Source organism: Oncorhynchus gorbuscha, linkage group LG05 (genome assembly GCF_021184085.1).
Source record: "Oncorhynchus gorbuscha isolate QuinsamMale2020 ecotype Even-year linkage group LG05, OgorEven_v1.0, whole genome shotgun sequence".
Classification (NCBI taxonomy): domain Eukaryota; kingdom Metazoa; phylum Chordata; class Actinopteri; order Salmoniformes; family Salmonidae; genus Oncorhynchus; species Oncorhynchus gorbuscha.
This window is the reverse complement of record NC_060177.1, coordinates 62,720,089-62,737,124: the sequence shown is the minus strand read 5'-3', so window position 1 is coordinate 62,737,124 and position 17,036 is coordinate 62,720,089. Positions and strand designations below refer to the sequence as shown.

The following is a 17,036-nucleotide window of genomic DNA, read 5'->3' as shown; positions in this document are numbered from 1 at the left end:
GGGTTATCCTGAACAGAATGAGTCTGTTAGTTACAGGATGACATGCGGTTATACCCTGGGTTATCCTGAACAGAATGAGTCTGTTAGTTACAGGATGACATGCGTTATACCCTGGGTTATCCTGACATGCGTTATACCCTGAACAGAATGAGTCTGTTAGTTACAGGATGACATGCGGTTATACCCTGGGTTATCCTGAACAGAATGAGTCTGTTAGTTACAGGATGACATGCGGATGACATATACCCTGGGTTATCCTGAACAGAATGAGTCTGTTAGTTACAGGATGACATGCCCTGTTATCCTGAACCTGTTAGTTACAGGATGACATGGTTATCCTGAACAGAATGAGTCTGTTAGTTACAGGATGACATGAGTCGTTATACCCTGGGTTATCCTGAACAGAATGAGTCTGTTAGTTACAGGATGACATGGTTATACCCTGGGTTATCCTGTACAGAATGAGTCTGTTAGTTACAGGATGACATGCGTTATACCCTGGGTTATCCTGAACAGAATGAGACTATGTTTCTCTGAAGTGCATTTTGAAAGCCTAACACTGTAAGATCGTATTTTATAACTTAGCTAGCCATGTTGGCAATAGAACATGATGCCCACCTGACCCAGATTGCGATTTATAATGGAACATTTTTGGATTGCGTAAACAACAACAGTGTTAATGATGGCGACACAGGGCTGTTTTCCAAATAAAAAACTACAAGTGTGCTAGCTTAAATTACTAAATTCATTCAAATGTCTTTACCTTATAGTTGAAGGCTCTTTCATTGAGTCATAAAAGTGCAGTGAAATGACTTAAGAACTGTGCAGAGGGGTGTGGCCACTTGGAGACACCAGTTAGACCTTTCACTCAAACCCTCGTAATTGTTTTTTCTTATCTTTCACCTACTCCAAAAGTACAATTAATATTTGTATTATGTTACTGAATGTATCTAGAGTATTTTCAGATTTCATCATTGACAAATGCTGTGAAAAGTACATAAAATCAAGTGTAACTTTTGGATTCAGTCTTGTGTCAGGTGAACTGTTGTGTCCTTACCTTTGGTCTGATAATTTCCCTATACTATTGCTCAGCCTGGTCTCATAGACAAGAAGTAACATAGTAAATGAACATCCAGGACACTCAAATTAGTATGATATGTTATGTTTAGTATGGTCAGGCAAAAATGGAAGTAGGGTGGTTGATCAGGGTGAATGGGTGTATAACGCGAACATCTAGCAACCCAAAGGTTGCGTGTTCAAATTTCATTACAGACAACATTAGCATTTTAGCTGATTAGCAACTTTGCAACTTAGCATGTTAGCTAACCCTTCCCCTAACCTTAAGTCTATTTCCTGTTTTTGGAAGCCATGCACTTTCTCCTCTGCTCATATAAAGCTACACACGTTATTACAGTTATGGGTAACTGATTGGGTAGGTCCTACATTTGTTTTGTTCTCATGAGGGGGATGCATGAGGTTTCTCTGTAACTGCTCTGTTTATTTTCAAACTGCTTGACAGTTGCCTGCTAAGTGCATGTGTTTTCCCCTGATGTACTGTACTATACACATCCTCTGCATTTGGGAGAAAAAAAATAATAATTGAGAGACAGAATAAAAGGCTGGGTACCCTGAAAACCAGGCTTCAGTCACCAGGCAACCACGAGATCATGTTTCAAAGTTGAAAGAAAAAGAGAGGGGTGCGAGTGAGAAATAGAGAGACGTGGGGTGTCTTCCGCTCTCCAGTGTTTGTTTCTCTCTGCCATATGCTCCTCCACGATAAACACAAACAGGTGGTACATTTCATAAGAAATCTTGACATTTTGACATTGATAGGAGCTTCTCTCTATATGTTGATCTTGGTACCAACCTGCCTTCTGCACTCTTCCTATTGTAAACAACAGGAGGTCTAAATAACATAGTAAAGCTTCCTCAACTATAATCTTGCTTTACTTGTCACAAGTGAATCATGTGTTTGCACTTCCCCAAACCCAAGGTCTCTGGCTTCTCTTGAAATTCTATTATCTCCCTGCCATTCTTCTCATTCCATTCAGCAGACCAAAAAGCCCTGAGTCCAAACCTCTTTGAGAATGGATGTAATGCATAATTGAATATTTGATACTAACAGCAAACGTTATGGGACAGCATAGTTAATGTCCTCTTGAACCGAGCTGAAAACCCAAGAGGTTGGACTTTGACTGTGGCCTTTTGTGACACTGGATGCCAGTGTCCTCTGCTTGGTAAGCCCTCTGTCTGCATGTGCTGACTCTGATAGTCTGGTTGTGTGTTCTGACCCTGGTGGCTCCCTGTCTCTCTCTGTGCCCAGGCCGTGTGTCTCTGACCCGGGGGGCCTCGCTGCTGGTGGAGGAGCTGAGCCTGGAGGACGAGGGCTGGTTCGAGTGTCGCATCCTGCTCCTGGACCGCACCACAGACGAGTTCCGCAACGGCTCCTGGACCTTTCTCTCCATCACAGGTGCAGCTCAGTGGGACTCTGTGGCAGTCAGAGGAACTGGACTAGCGCTTACAGGACAGGAAATCCTCCAGCTGCTTACAACCATCAATGTTTTCCCTTTAAAATATCCTCAGCATGAGGCTGGAGCATGACAGTCCCTCTCCTGTTTATCTTCATATGGAGTCTTATTGCGGTGTGTGAGCTGTTGTTGCATAATGCTCAGTGTTTTACACAGTGCTCACGTCTCGTCCTTGTCTGGTTCTGCTGTTCACTGTGGGATGACGTTGACACAGGAGTGTCTGTTAGGAGCCACAGGGGACGTAGACAGAGTGCATGTGACCTCACCAGGATAGTGGAGGCTAAAGGGAAAACAGTGATTTGTGTTGCAGTTTGTGTTGCAGTCCTGGATCATCTCTCCCCTACTGTCACTCTCTCCTTCTCTCCTTTTCCTATTCTGTCTTTCCCATCCACACTCATGTCAAAACACATGCCACTCCAATTTACTATCTACCTCTACCTTTCTTTCTTTCCATTTGTCTCCTGCCTCCTTCATTCATCAAATAGGATATCATCAGGGCAAGTATTGTGTTACATCCAAGTAATGCACAAAGGCCATGACTAGCTTACAGATGTAGCAATAACAGAATTCATAGTTTGCCATTAGTTATCTAATTGTTACACATTAGTTAATTAATTAGCTAGCTAATTGTGATATATTTGTTTAAAGATCATCAATTGTTCCTCTATTACAGCCCCACCTGTGTTTATCAAGACTCCGCCTACCTTTGTAGAAGTCTTGCAAGGGGATTCCCTGGCCCTCAGCTGTGGTGCTCATGGCAATCCTCGACCAACTGTTATCTGGCATAAAGATGAGACCCCAATTGAGAAACATGAAAAGATGGAGGTATGTAAAAAAATAAAAAAATAAAACCATGTTTGCTGTTGTTGGATGAAGTTGTTGGTTATGATTTAAAGCATCTCCAATCTCTCTCTCACTCTCTCTCTCGCTCAGGTGCTCAATGGCACCTTGTCTTTGGTCACCGTCACCAGAGAGACATCAGGAATGTATAAATGTCAGGTGTCCAACTCGGAAGGGAATCTGACCCATACTACCCAGCTGCAGGTCAAAGGTCAGTGACTATTTTTAAACCATCTGGGAGAGGCAGAAAGGTCTTCCCTCTGCTGACACTTCAGCTCAGTTAGCGCAACCTTTCGGTTACTGACCCAACGCTATTAACCGCTATCAAAAAGTTATATCAGCATAAACCCAATGTTCTATCTGCAATCCAATAACAAGCCTGAACAAATACAGATGGACCAATCAAAACATACTGTATGTCTTTGCCATCTCACTCTAAGTATGGTCTAGGCTAGTCTAATCAGCAATAATGACACGCAAACAAAAAAAACAACACTGTCAAAAATCTTAAAGTAAATGATGTTGTCACATCGTTGTTCAGTGATGACAGTAGTTGGTCAGATGATCATAATACATGTATTAATGTATTTGATGTTTTCTGACTCTATCTTGGTAAAATCGTGTTATTCTATCATTTATGTATGAAAATAAGAGTTTTCTTAAAAACAGAACATGTCTAATTCAGAAGTGTCAGATAGAACATTATGGCCAAACCCAGATTGACATTTCAGAGCCATACGGTTTTATCTGCTTTTGCAACCCACTAAAATGTTTCAGGATTTTGATACTCTGCACTCTAGGTACCTTTATGGTGAGGACCTTAATGGGTTATGAAAGAAGCATTCACTACAAAACTGTTCTGAGATCTGGGATGTGAAAACTGGGATGCTCAATATCTCAGAACTATACTTTGCGTAGATAAAACCTTATAGTCCCAAGGTCACGACCTGTTTTTTAACATGATACGCTATGAAACACTGCCGGACAGATGCACACTCTGGTTATAGACTAGTTTTTCATGCAAAAATGTTTACTTGAGAAATACTGCACCAAACACCTTAGCTAGATGTAAAATAGACAGATTTCTTGATTAATTTGAGATTAATTCTGACTATTTTGAGGAGGTGGTAGTGGCTGTTTTGTTGTTACCGTGCCTCAAGAGGGAAAAACAACTCTAACTGCCAGGGTATGATAAAGTGAATATAACAGCCACATCGAACCACACCCCAAGACTCTAATCTTAGTTTTTTCTTAAAGGAAAAATATTCATTTTTTTTTAAATTAGTCCACTGTTGATATAGTCCCAAAATGTTTAGCATGTCAGCAGTCAAGTTTTCAAGATATAGGATTTTCAAGAAGCTAATGCCGTATTCACGTACTAGTCAGAACGCGGAAACATTTCCAACTAGATTTTTGTTCTAGGTAAGTCAGTTAAGAACAAATTCTTATTTACAATGACGGCCTACCCCGGCCAAACCCTAACCCGGACGACTCTGGGCCAATTATGTGCCGCCCTATGGGACTCCGTTTCCAGGCTATTTGTGATACAGCCTGGAAATGAACCAGGGTCTGTAGTGACGCCTCTAGTGCTGAGATGCAATGCCTTAGACTGCTGCGCCACTCGGGTGCCCAAAAGACAGCTACGTGTAGGCGACTTGTGTATAACTGCAACACAGTTGCAATGTAGCAGTTATAGCGGCAGGTAGCCTAGTGGTTAGAGCGTTGGGCAAGTAACTGAAAGGTTGCTGGTTTGAATCCCTGAGCTGACATGGTAAAAATATGTCCCTGAACAAGGCAGTTAACTTTAAAATATGTACAATTGATTATTTTAAACCAGTTGCCAAGTCAGAAATGTCTGAGTTTCTTAGTTCCGAAGAGCACGTGAAGGCGACAAAAATGTAACTTGCCACATCATCACGATGATGCGTTTTGCATCATATGATGATGTGGCAAGTGACACTTTGCTTTTTGAACGTCCAAATTCTTGAAAACTGCTGACATGCAAAACATTTTGGGACTGTATCAACAGTGGACTAATGAAAACAGACCAGAAGATAGTCTTTGAGTGGATTTGTCCTTTAATGAGCAACAGAAAAACAAATGCGGGAATCTCTCTAATAGGTAATAGAGTGCAGATCAGAGCTACTGTCATACTGCCATCTAGTGGTGTATGGTCTATAAATGCACTGCCCTTGTCACATCAAATCGTGATCTGATTGTGAAGCTGTTATTTGGCACGAGAATAACTGTATCATTAAGGTTAATCAGTTGAATCACTTGTTTTACAGCCAGATAATAGCACATGCAGTAACTGAAAATCTCTCAAATTGAAAATAGGTCCTCCACTCATCATTATCGCCCCAGAGGACACCACCCTCAACATATCCCAGGATGCAGTTCTGCAGTGCCAAGCTGAGGCCTATCCCTCCAACCTCACCTATGAGTGGTGGAAACAGGGACAGAATGTCTACCATATCGAGTGAGTTGACTACAACACAAACACACACAAATAACACAAACTATAGTAGCTACAGGGATATGTGAGAATCATACTGCACTCTTTAGAAAAAAGGTGCTGTCTAGGTTCTTAAAGGGTTCTTTGCCTGTCCCCATAGGAAAACCCTTTGAAGAACACTTTTTGCTTCCAGCTAGAACCCTTTTGGTTCTAGGTAGAACCATTTCAACAGAGGGTTCTACATAGAACCCAAAAGTGTTCTGCCTGAAACCAAAACGGGTTCTCATTTGGGGACAGCTGAATAACTTTTGGAACCCTTTTTTCTTATGTTGTGCATTTATGTTTTCAAGCATTGATTCCATGTGATCTTACAAAGCCATTGGCACTACAATTCAGGTTAATTGGATTGTTACTAAGTCAGTTAAATACCGGTAGTAGCATTGTCACCACAGGTAATCCCTAGACAGTGGTGCATAATGCAACTAAGAAGATACTAACTCAAGGCCGGGTTGTGATGTGTGTGTTTTGTCCTCAGGTATCTTAAGACACGTGTGAAGATCCTAGTGGACGGCACACTCCTCATCCCTAGTCTTGTCCCAGAGGACACTGGGAATTACACCTGTATACCAACCAATGGGCTGATGACCTCACCCTCTGCCTCAGCACACCTCAAAGTCAAACGTAAGAATTGTGGTTGACTATGGCTATGCATGCTTTGATTTCCTGGCTTGTGTGTTTTAGTCCATCTCTGGGAGAGTGACTTACTATATCTACTTCCTCTGTCTCTCTTAGACCCTGCCAGGGTGGGCCGGATGCCCAGGGAGACGTATCTACCTACGGGCATGGGAGGAGTCATCTTCTGCCCAGTCCAGGCTGAGCCCCCCATGATCTTTGTCAACTGGACCAAAGATGGGAACAATTTAAACCTTGACAATGTAGGCAATCAGGGCAACATGAATCCTATCACACAGTATATCCACCATTAATCTCTGTTGTAATTCATATTTGTTTTTTCTCCTTCTGTCTTTGCCTGCTCAGTTCCCTGGCTGGTTGGTGAACGCCGAAGGCTCTGTGTTTATAGCTACAGCTAATGACAATGCAGTGGGTATGTACACCTGTACTGCCTATAACAGCTACGGGACCATGGGTCAGTCTGAACCCACTAAGGTTATCCTGCAGGTAAGGCTGTACCCCAGGCCTCTGTTCCCTAGTTATGGATTACAGTGCTACCTGTAAATGTGTACGCAAAAAAAGGTTCCTGAATTGTACTTAAAGGGTTACAAACGCTTGTCACTGTAGGTACCCTGTAAGGTACCATTAGTTATAGGTACATAGTTGTATCCTTCCTGTTCGTACTACTAAGCTAACACATGGAATTGTTTTAAGAAGGTGGATTATTTAGCTATTTGATTTAGATTTATAAAACAAATATATTTAAAAACGATTTGATACAATTTCGAAAGTGGCCTTTACTACTAAGCCATTGAATTGAATAACACATTCAGAAATGGCAAAAAGACAGTAAAACATCTATCATAAGCAGTAAGGGTTTGACATGTCTGTCCTATATCTAGGAGATATAAGAAAGCTCAGGAAATATATATACAGTACCAGTCAAAAGATTGGACACACCTACTTATTCCAGGGTTTTTCTTTATTTTTACTATCTTCTGCATTGTAGAATAATAGTGAAGACATCAAAACTATGAAATAGCACATATGGAATCTTGTAGTAACCAAAAAAGTTAAACAAATCCAAATATATTTTATATTTCAGATTCTTAAAACCCTTTGCCTTGATGACAGCTTTGCACACTCTTGGCATTCTCTTAACCAGCTTCACCTGGAATGCTTTCCCAACACTCTTGAAGGTGTTCCCACATATGCTGAGCACTTGTTGGCTGCTTTTCCTTCACTCTGCGGTCCAACTAATCCCAAACCAATTGTGTTGAGGTCGGGTGATTGTGGAGGCCGGGTCATCTGATGCAGCACTCCATCACTCTCCTTCTTGGTCAAATAGCCCTTACACAGCCTGGAGGTGTGTTGGGTCATTGACCTGTTGAAAAACAATTGATAGTCCCACTAAGCGCAAATTAGATGGGATGGCATATCGCTGCAGAATGCTGTGGTAGTTATGCTGGTTAAGTGTGGAGTGCTGCATCAGATGAAGTGCCTTTGAACCAGGTATTGTAATAGGTGCCAGACGCATCGGTTTGTGTCAAGAACTGCAGCACTGCTCCCTTTTTCACGCTCAACAGTTTCACGTGTATGTTAAGAATGGTCCACCACCAAAAGCACATCCAGCCAACTTGACACAACTGTGGGAAGCATTGAAGTCAACATGGGCCAGCATCCCTGTGGAACGCTTTCGACACCTTGTAGAGTGCATGCCCTGACGAATTGAGGCTGTTCTGAGAGCAAAGGGGGAACTCAATATTAGGAAGGTGTTCCTAATGTTTGGTATACTGCATATGTACCTCTGAAGGTTATGCGTATTTTGATATTTTTGTACCCCAGGGAAAACATTTCTGAGAGTATATGGACTTAAAACTCTCTCCTTCTGCAGGACCCACCCTCATTCTCGGTGTCCCCTCGTGCTGAGTACCTGCAGGAGGTGGGCGGGGAGCTGGTCATCCCCTGTGAAGCTGATGGAAACCCCTCTCCCAATATCACCTGGAGCAAGGTGAGGTGTCCCTGATAGACATTGCTGAAGGAACCCCAGACATCATAGCCCTCTCTCTCTCTACTTACGCTAATCTCTACATGTTGTCCCTTTCATTTGTAGGTTGGTCCCATTCCTCGCTCCCCGTACACTGTTCTGTCCAATGGCTCCCTCCTCTTGAAGCCTCTCAGCAAAGATCATCAGGGGGGCTGGGAGTGCCTTGCCACCAACCGTGTGGCCACCGTTGGCACTGCCACTGTGGTCTTGGTGCTGGGTGAGTGCCATCTGCATGGAGCAACATGGTACAACATGGTACAAGACATGCTATACTATATTTACGTACAGTTCCGCTGGTCTATTCTCATTGTTCTCCTCATCTTTCTCCCAGGCACCAGCCCTCATGCTGCCTCATCTGTATCAGTCAGTACTGGGATGAACCAGGCCAATGTGTCCTGGGAACCTGGCTTTGATGGAGGATACACCCAGAAGTTTACTGTCTGGTTAGTAACTCATCTCAATGTTTATCCGAATGAGACTCAACTCAACACTGCTCTCTGGAACATGGTGGTTGAATCTCTCTGTTCCTCCCTTTTTCCCCCAGGGTCAAGCAGACCTCCAGAGGGAAACATGAGTGGGGATCTATCTCTGTGCCCACTTCCAAGTCTCACTTGTTGGTGACAGGGCTGCTGGCTGGCACCAGCTACCAGTTCAGTGTCCTTTCTCAGAACAAACTGGGCTCTGGACCCTTCAGTGAAATTACCTCTGTCAGGACGCAGGGTCAGTACAGATTTTAACTGACAAAGTACTCTTTAATTTGTCTGTATTGGACATTTATCTAAATTTTTACTGTAAGTACAAGTCTGATCTTATCTTGTCTCACCTCCACAGCCCTGCCAACATATCCACCGACAGTGGTGACCAGTCTACCAACTCTCAACCCTCCCTTGTTCCTGTCAGCCAATCGGACAGTGCTGGGGATTGTCCTGCAGTGGTATCCTCCTGAGTCTCAGGCCACACTACTCACGGGGTATGTCCTCCAGGCTCGGAGGGACAGAGGCCAATGGGTCATTCTCAACAGTGCTGTGAAGACCAACCAGAGTGAACTACTGGTGCAAGGATTACTGAGGGTGAGAGGCGATGATCATTTTGGACCTTGGCAGAATGAATGAAGACACTGACTATTTGATAAATGAGGTGTAATGAACTGTAATCTGAAGGCTATGACCTCCAAGCTCTAATGTGTTTTCAGATACGTTGCCCAGAATTGTGTCTACTGAACACTTGTCCTTCTCCCCTCTCAGGACTGCATTTATGATCTGAGATTGATGTCTCGCAGTAACAAACTACTGAGTGAGCCCAGCGAGTCTGTCAATGTGAACACCACAGGTTAGTATCATCACTGTACAGCCAGCTGTGATCAACTGCATGATAGAAACACTGTTTGGGTTCATAAAGCCTAGACTAAACAGTCCTAAACATTATGTAGCAGGTATATCAATTGTGCTTGATAATAATCAATGGTCATGACACTTGTCGTTATGTTGATAAATGTATTGCGTAGGTATTTCCCATTGTTAGCCAAAAGCATGGATGTCTACGCTGTTGGTAATGCATTACTCAGACACTGTGCCTGGTATGGTTGCAGGGATGGAGATGTACCCTGTCCAGCCAGGCGTCTTGGAGTTTGTCCCTGAGCCCCTATTGGCTGGTGTGTTGGGTGGAGTGTGCTTCCTGTTCGTGGCAATCATCCTCTCCTTGGTGACAGCCTGTGTTATGAGTCACAGAAGAGCCCATCGGCACAGGAAGAGGAGAGATGGTAAAGACTGTTGCATCCTAACATTTTTCTGATACTAAAACAGAGAATTTCAAGCTTTTGTTTTATTAGAGGTTATCTTTAAGAGAGTATTTTCAAAGCCTACTCAGCTGGAGTTCCAACGCCTTGGTGACTGGATCAACTCTTTGTAACTGTCAAGTGGTTCCTATGCATGCTAATCTACACTGAGTATACAAATATTAAGGACACCTGCTCTTCCAATGACAGACTGACCAGGTGAAAGCTATGATCCCTTATTGATGTCACTTACATCCACTTCAATCAGTGTAGATGAAGGGAAGGAAGAAGAAGGATTTTTAAGCTTGAGACAATTGAGACATGGATTGTGTGTGTGCCATTCAGAGGGTGAATGGGCAAGACAAAATATTTAAGCACCTTTGAACGGGGTATGGTAGCAGGTGACAGGCACACTGGTTTGTGTCAAGAACTGCAATGCTGCTGGGTTTTACCACACTATACAGTTTCCCGTGTGTATCAAGAATGGTCCGCCGCCCAAAGGACATTCAGCCAACTTGACACAACTGTGGGAAGCATTGAAGTCAACATGGGCCAGCATCCCTGTGGAACGGTTTCAACACCTTGTAGAGTCCATGCCCCGGTGAAATGTATACTCAGTGTATTTCAGTTGACAGCGTTCCTTTTCATCCCATCTATTTGTTTATTTTACATGTGCCATTGTTTGACCTTTTCACCCTTCCCCGCATTTTCAGATCAACCCTCTGCCTTCCAGAAGAGTCTTTCTCCAGAGTAAGTTCCCATCCTTACCAGCATGTTTTCCTCATTGCATTGGCCGTCTTCTCACCAACCCATGTTTCATTCTTGTGCATTTTTTGGAGAATCATTGCAAATTAATGTGTATTTATTTGATCTGCTACTAATAACAAACATAACTATTTGTATCCACTGAATGCATCCTTACATATGGTTCTTCTAAGCTTGAGACAATAATGTAATAATGTATTAACCTGTACTGTTTAACTCATCTCTCCTCCTTTATGACTCTTCTCTTCCTCAGAGCTCGCTCGCCTTCTGTCAGCCCCGACAGCGTCCTGAAGATCAAGTTTTGTCCTCCCCTGTCTTTCTTCCCCAACTCCTCGTCTTCCCAGGCTGATCGTTCCTCCTTCAATAAAGGCAGCCGTGGAGAGTACCAGGACCAGCGCAGGCAGCTCCTGTCCAGCTCTACTCCCCCACCACATTACACCCTCTTTGAGAGCCACCTGGGAGGTAAGGCCCCCTCACCCTCTGCTCTGGAGTACATCTTAAGAGGCCCAGATGGACGTTTCATTGTCCAACCCCTGCCAGAGGCGCCTACTCTTTCCAACATGAAGACAGTCTTCCTACAAACCCAAAACAATAGGGGAGACAGCGGCACAGGGAGCAACCGGACATCATTCAGAGACTCTCCGAAGTCTAGCAGTCTGAGCTCTGAGAGGGGAGAGAGAAAGGACTCCCCCCTGACAGTGGAGGTTACAGAACTCAGCAAGCCCCCTGCCTCCCCGGGCAGAGTGAGGGCAATGGCCAGGAACTTCTCCCGTCACGGCTGCTTCTACTCTGATGACGAGCAGGGCTTCTCAGAAGCTCTGCTGGAGAGAGCCAGTTTCCACTCCGATAGGAGTGAGAAGAGAGTCTGTGACTCCCTGAAAAGATACCGATCTGGGCACCCAGAGGACATCTTCCCCAGCCTGGGCAGGACAGCCAGACTGCTGGAGATGGACAGGCATCACCTAGCAGATTACCAACCCATGGATAGAGAGAGCCAGCTGACTAACGCCAGCACACTGGTCTCACAGATTGACATAAGTGAACAAAAGCAGGATAACCTCAGAAATTGTCGGCAGCTGGCCAAAGAGAGGGAGATGATGGAAAGGGAGCTGGATAACTATACTGCCAGCCAGAGGGAAAGGGAGCGGGAGAAAGAGGAGAACCAGCTTGAAAAGGCAACAAGCCCTAACAGAGAACTGGGCAGTTCAGGGGCTGAGGATCCTATATGGAAGCCACAGGACATTACCTTACGTCCCAAAGCCCACCGGGCGTCCGGGCAGACCCATCAGCTGTCGGACTATAGGAGGGCCTGCTACTTTGGGAACACCAGCAGCCCAATGGACCGGCTCCCTTCCTCCTACATCCAATGGGACATCAGCCCAGTCACCTCCATCAGCAGCCTTGTTTCAGTGCAGAGGCCCTTAGAGAGCACCACGTCAAGATCCCAACATCCTCACCAACGTCATGCTGGGCTGTCCATGGAGGACTCACTACATGTGGACTGCTCACGCTGCCCAGTCACTCAATGCACCTCTCCATCTCAGCTCTCCACTACCTCAGAAAGACCACCTATCAGTCAAGGAACAGACAGAAACGTAGGCAGAGCCAGGTCAAGGAGTCCTGACAGAACTGTAGAAAGAGAGCAGGACATGTATCGTAGAAGGTCTATGGTTGAGGAGGGCTGGAGGGAGACAAAACAGCCAGGGGGAGGTGACTTAAAACCAAGATCGTCCTTTGCTTATGGTACACAGCATCTGGAGCCAACAGCTGAAAGATCTGTTTCAGCAGAGCGAGTGAGGGCCACAGGTTCTGGCCAGCCATACCCAGGCACTGCACCATATAGTCTGTCTGAGGGAACAGAGACAATGGATGATAGGGAGAGATTAAATCAAATTCCCTCTGGTTGCTCTACCTTGCGATATGGTTACTCTACCTTGCTCCACAAAGCAGGGGCCAAAGGGAAAGTGAGAGGTGATCAAATTAGGGATGACCCTCAGAGTTCACTGTCAAATCCTGAGCAGGAGAGAGAGGGTGTCAGGGCACGCTCCAGAAGGAGTGATAGGGCTCTTTTTAGTGACAGCCCCAGTCAAATTTCCCCCTTAACTCTTCTGGAAGCGTGTGAGAGCGATCAGTCCCAGTTCTCTGCTGCTAGAATAACAGAGTCTTTCAAGAATAAGCCGGCAACCCAGGCACCCAAAATGTCCCCACTACAAACAAGTGCAATTCTGGAGTATTTGAGCCTCCCGGGTTTCATTGAGATGAGTGTGGACAACCCTGGGGATGAATCTGAACTCACAGACACTGCTTGCAAAAGCGTAGAGCCACAGACAGACACTTCTCTGGAAGGTAAGCCAGACGTGGTTCCAAAAAACTGGGATGTTCATGTGCAGGAGAAGCTAGAGAAAAGTTCAAGCCAAAACACAGTTTCTTTTTTAGAAAACAGACACTTTGTTGGTACAGCAGGAACTTCAAAGGCAACTGAGAAGCCAGACTATAGATACTCTCTGCAAGTGCAAGCAAGAGATTCAAGCCACAGTGCTGCGATTCCAGACAGGTCCAAAAAACTAGTACCCGGGTCAGAATACACAGGGAATTATCGTTATTATGAGCAGTCACAACCACTTATTAGTCAAAAGACAACAGGCTCAGAGAGACCACCAACGAGAATTGGTTTAAGTCCAGCCCAGACGTTGGCTAGTGCAGCTAAAAGCATGGCAGAAGTTGTGTTTAAACACACTAATACTTTTGCAGGGAAACCAGAGTCAGCTTCAGAACAATTCCAAAGACTTCATTCTCAGGGCAACGGGACTAATAAAATAGCCTCTAGGATCTATCAACACCCTGCACCGTTCATCAAGAAATCTCTGAGCATTGGGCCCTGCAGAACTCTTTCAGGCATGGGACAGCCTCGTCCATTCATAAAAAAGTCCATCAGCTTAGGGTCACAGAAATGGGAGCATTTTGAAAGACCAAGGACTTATGTCTCAGAGAAATGTTACTGGGATGAGTTCCCAAACCCAGACGTCCGGGTCAAATCGTATAGTTTAGGACGCACCCCTGCATCCTCCTTTTCCAGACCAGACCCCTCGTGGCGGGACGGGGTCCAGTTTAGACAGCCGAGTGTAGGAAGCTTGGAGAAGCCTCTGAATGCTGACAGATCCTTGGAGAGGCTTCAGTATGACAGATCCCTAGCCAGCTCTTCCTATACCTACCTCAGCCCCTCCATGTACCCACCAAGACAACCCCCAGTCTCTGTTAGACTAGACTTATCAGATCGGTGTAGACAGGCCAGTGCTTATCCTGATGCCACCACATCGCCTATCACATATCAGGATGCTCTGAGGTCTGTAGAGCAAAGATATGTCTCTATGAACTCCTCAATACCCCAGTACCTACCTAGACTAGACCAGTACCTACCCAGACTAGACCAGTACCCACCCAGACCAGACCAGTACACACCCAGACAAGGCATGAGGGGAGACTACCCCAGACCGATGGAGTCCAAGAGGGGCCAACCGAGGCCCAACCTGCCCCGGATGTATAGCTGGCCTTCACCCTACCATGGTGACCCTTTCCCAGCCAGGGATGTAGACAGTCATAGAGAGGCAGAGAGAGGGACAGGGAAGGGGGCAGGAGCTGAGGCAGAGATGAGCGACAACAGGGAAGAATGGAGGGCCAGTTATGCCAGTCAGAGCAGTGGGAGAGGTAGCGTTGGCCTCCTCCGTCAGTCCCTCTCTATCACTCCCATCCTTCTCAGCTCCCCGGAGACAACAGAGGAAAGTGAGACACAGAGACACAGAGCTGAGATGGATCTACGTGAGTGGAGAAAAAAAAGGTGAAACTACCGCACCAGTCCAACATCACACACAGGTGTCTTCACAGCTGAAGAAATTGAGGATATTGCCAAAATGTAATTGATTTACTGTTAAATTATTGCTATTGTCCCCTGTATGTCTGACTCTGACTACTTGTTTTGTGTGTTTGTCATTAGAAGGAACACATCAGTAGATGAGAGTTATGAGTGGGATTCTGCTGATGTCTGTGTGGATTTGGAAGTCCTGGAGGCCATGAAGCCACAGGCGGGGGTAGGGAAGGGCAGGGGCCAGGGCAGGCATGATCGAGTCCTTTCTGTGGCTGGCCTTCAGGACCTCTACAGGAAAGGTAAGACAATTGTATTTTATTATTCACCACACTGAATGTATCATATCATGTGCCTTTTGTTGTGGTTGTGGTGATGTGAGTTGTACCCATGATTCTTCCCATTCCATGCTGTTCCTCTCGATCCTGCCCCTCAGGCCCTCCTCCCTCAGTCAGTCCACCAGTTTCCAACCTACCTCACTGCCAATACACCCGCTCCCTAAGTGAGGCGCGCTTCAATGCACTCCGCCTGGAGTACCAAGAGTACAGGCGCTCTCAGGGATCCTCCTGCACCAGTGATCCCTGCCTCCCTCCTGCCACAGACTCTGACTCCAACTCAGCACTGCTCTAACTGCCTGCCCACCCTGGTCCGTTCCTCTCTGCCTGCTACTGTTACCCCCTCACCTTCTCTTTGACCTCTCACTGCCTGCCTCTATCCCTGCTAGTTTTCATCCATCTGTTGTGAAATTGTGCGTTCACTTTTTCTGTTTATTTTAGAACACTGTATTTCTTTAAGCAAAGCACCGATTTATACTAGCTAATGGAATCCTAATATCTCACAGTATTTTGATGTTTGTCTTTCTGAATCTTATATTGTTTGTCCAGGGAATGTGTTTAACGGTTTTTAACATTTTGTATTTCAGATATGTCAAAGAAAGGAACCAAATAGTTACTCAGATGCAGAGAACTGACAGTACTGTGGTCCTGGATGTATGCTTGATATCTTTTTTGAAGCTTCATGCAACACCTTAAAATCCAAATCCTCCACTATCCAACTGGATCCTCTGTGGACGGAACACTGTCAAATGTGTAACCAACTGAAAGAGACAGGATATGCTTGATCATATGAAAAATATGTTATAAAGTTGTCCATGACAGGGACAGGTTGTGTATCATCTTTGCTTTACCTTTGTCCCCCCAAAAAATGGTAGTTCACCATTCACAATTATGGTTGAACATTATTCCCAAACTAAGCCTATATTAAATGATTGGAATTCAAGAATAACAATACGGCTTGAGATTAAGTACTGTGTATAATGTATGTCATCATCATGTATGTCATCATCATGTATGTCATCATCATGTATGTCATCATCATGTATGTCATCATCATGTATGTCATCATCATGCATGTCATATTTTGTACTACAAGCATTATTGAACATGATTGTATATTTGTTAACATGAGTTTTGATATGCAACAATGCTTACATGCAAGTTCACATTATTGATGTGAAAAGCACACTGTGAATATACTCCATTAAGCTGAATTCTGCTGGAATAAGAAGTCTCCATTTAGTGTTGTACATTTTATATCCAACATTGTGTCCTGACATTTGTTATTTAATAAAAAACTGTACTTTATAATGGAACTGTTTTACAGTAACCAAGAGAGATATTTCTTATACAATTTCATAAAAGGAAAGAATTGAAGCATGTATTATACTTAAGGAGCATTTGTACATCTGTACATTTGGAGTGCATTGGCATTTTTACAAATAAGTTTGATGTTTTGTACAAACTGGATGTTTTTTCAATATCTGCTCATATGGTTGTTGTCATTGTCGTTTTTATTTTTGTATTGAATAAATTGTTTTATTCTGAATGTACCAGAATGTGACATTATGATTTGACATTGAAAAGTCTTGAACAGTGTCCTGAACTATCCAGTCTGCACCCATGTTCATTTCAGACTTTACACCTTTACTTATTCCAGACTTTACACGAGGTCACCATTCAGTGAACTGGGTTCAAAATTGAGGGCAGCATAATTTGTGATTATTATGTTGTGTCCTACAGCACCACTCTTCTCAGACG

The 17,036-nt window shown here is 44.4% G+C and overlaps 1 protein-coding gene across 2 annotated transcripts in view; it reads left to right on the top strand.

Annotated features, from left to right (window-relative positions):
- LOC124036263 (protein turtle homolog A-like) overlaps positions 1-16,828 on the top strand; it is a 37,084-nt gene extending 20,256 nt beyond the window's left edge. Inside the window, exons 4-22 of one of the 2 annotated variants that reach the window (XM_046350588.1) lie at positions 2,324-2,470; positions 3,202-3,353; positions 3,462-3,579; positions 5,706-5,847; positions 6,359-6,504; positions 6,616-6,758; positions 6,862-7,002; positions 8,390-8,506; positions 8,609-8,759; positions 8,874-8,985; positions 9,087-9,262; positions 9,374-9,612; positions 9,787-9,871; positions 10,131-10,301; positions 11,030-11,066; positions 11,335-14,916; positions 15,073-15,242; positions 15,377-15,586; positions 15,863-16,828. In XM_046350588.1, coding sequence (XP_046206544.1) covers positions 2,324-2,470; positions 3,202-3,353; positions 3,462-3,579; positions 5,706-5,847; positions 6,359-6,504; positions 6,616-6,758; positions 6,862-7,002; positions 8,390-8,506; positions 8,609-8,759; positions 8,874-8,985; positions 9,087-9,262; positions 9,374-9,612; positions 9,787-9,871; positions 10,131-10,301; positions 11,030-11,066; positions 11,335-14,916; positions 15,073-15,242; positions 15,377-15,570 — 6,023 coding nt within the window. In that variant the 3' untranslated portion in view covers positions 15,571-15,586; positions 15,863-16,828. The remainder of the gene's footprint in view (positions 1-2,323; positions 2,471-3,201; positions 3,354-3,461; positions 3,580-5,705; positions 5,848-6,358; positions 6,505-6,615; positions 6,759-6,861; positions 7,003-8,389; positions 8,507-8,608; positions 8,760-8,873; positions 8,986-9,086; positions 9,263-9,373; positions 9,613-9,786; positions 9,872-10,130; positions 10,302-11,029; positions 11,067-11,334; positions 14,917-15,072; positions 15,243-15,376; positions 15,587-15,862) is intronic. The other variant, XM_046350589.1, reaches the window with a different exon arrangement.
- Positions 16,829-17,036: the final 208 nt, after the last annotated feature.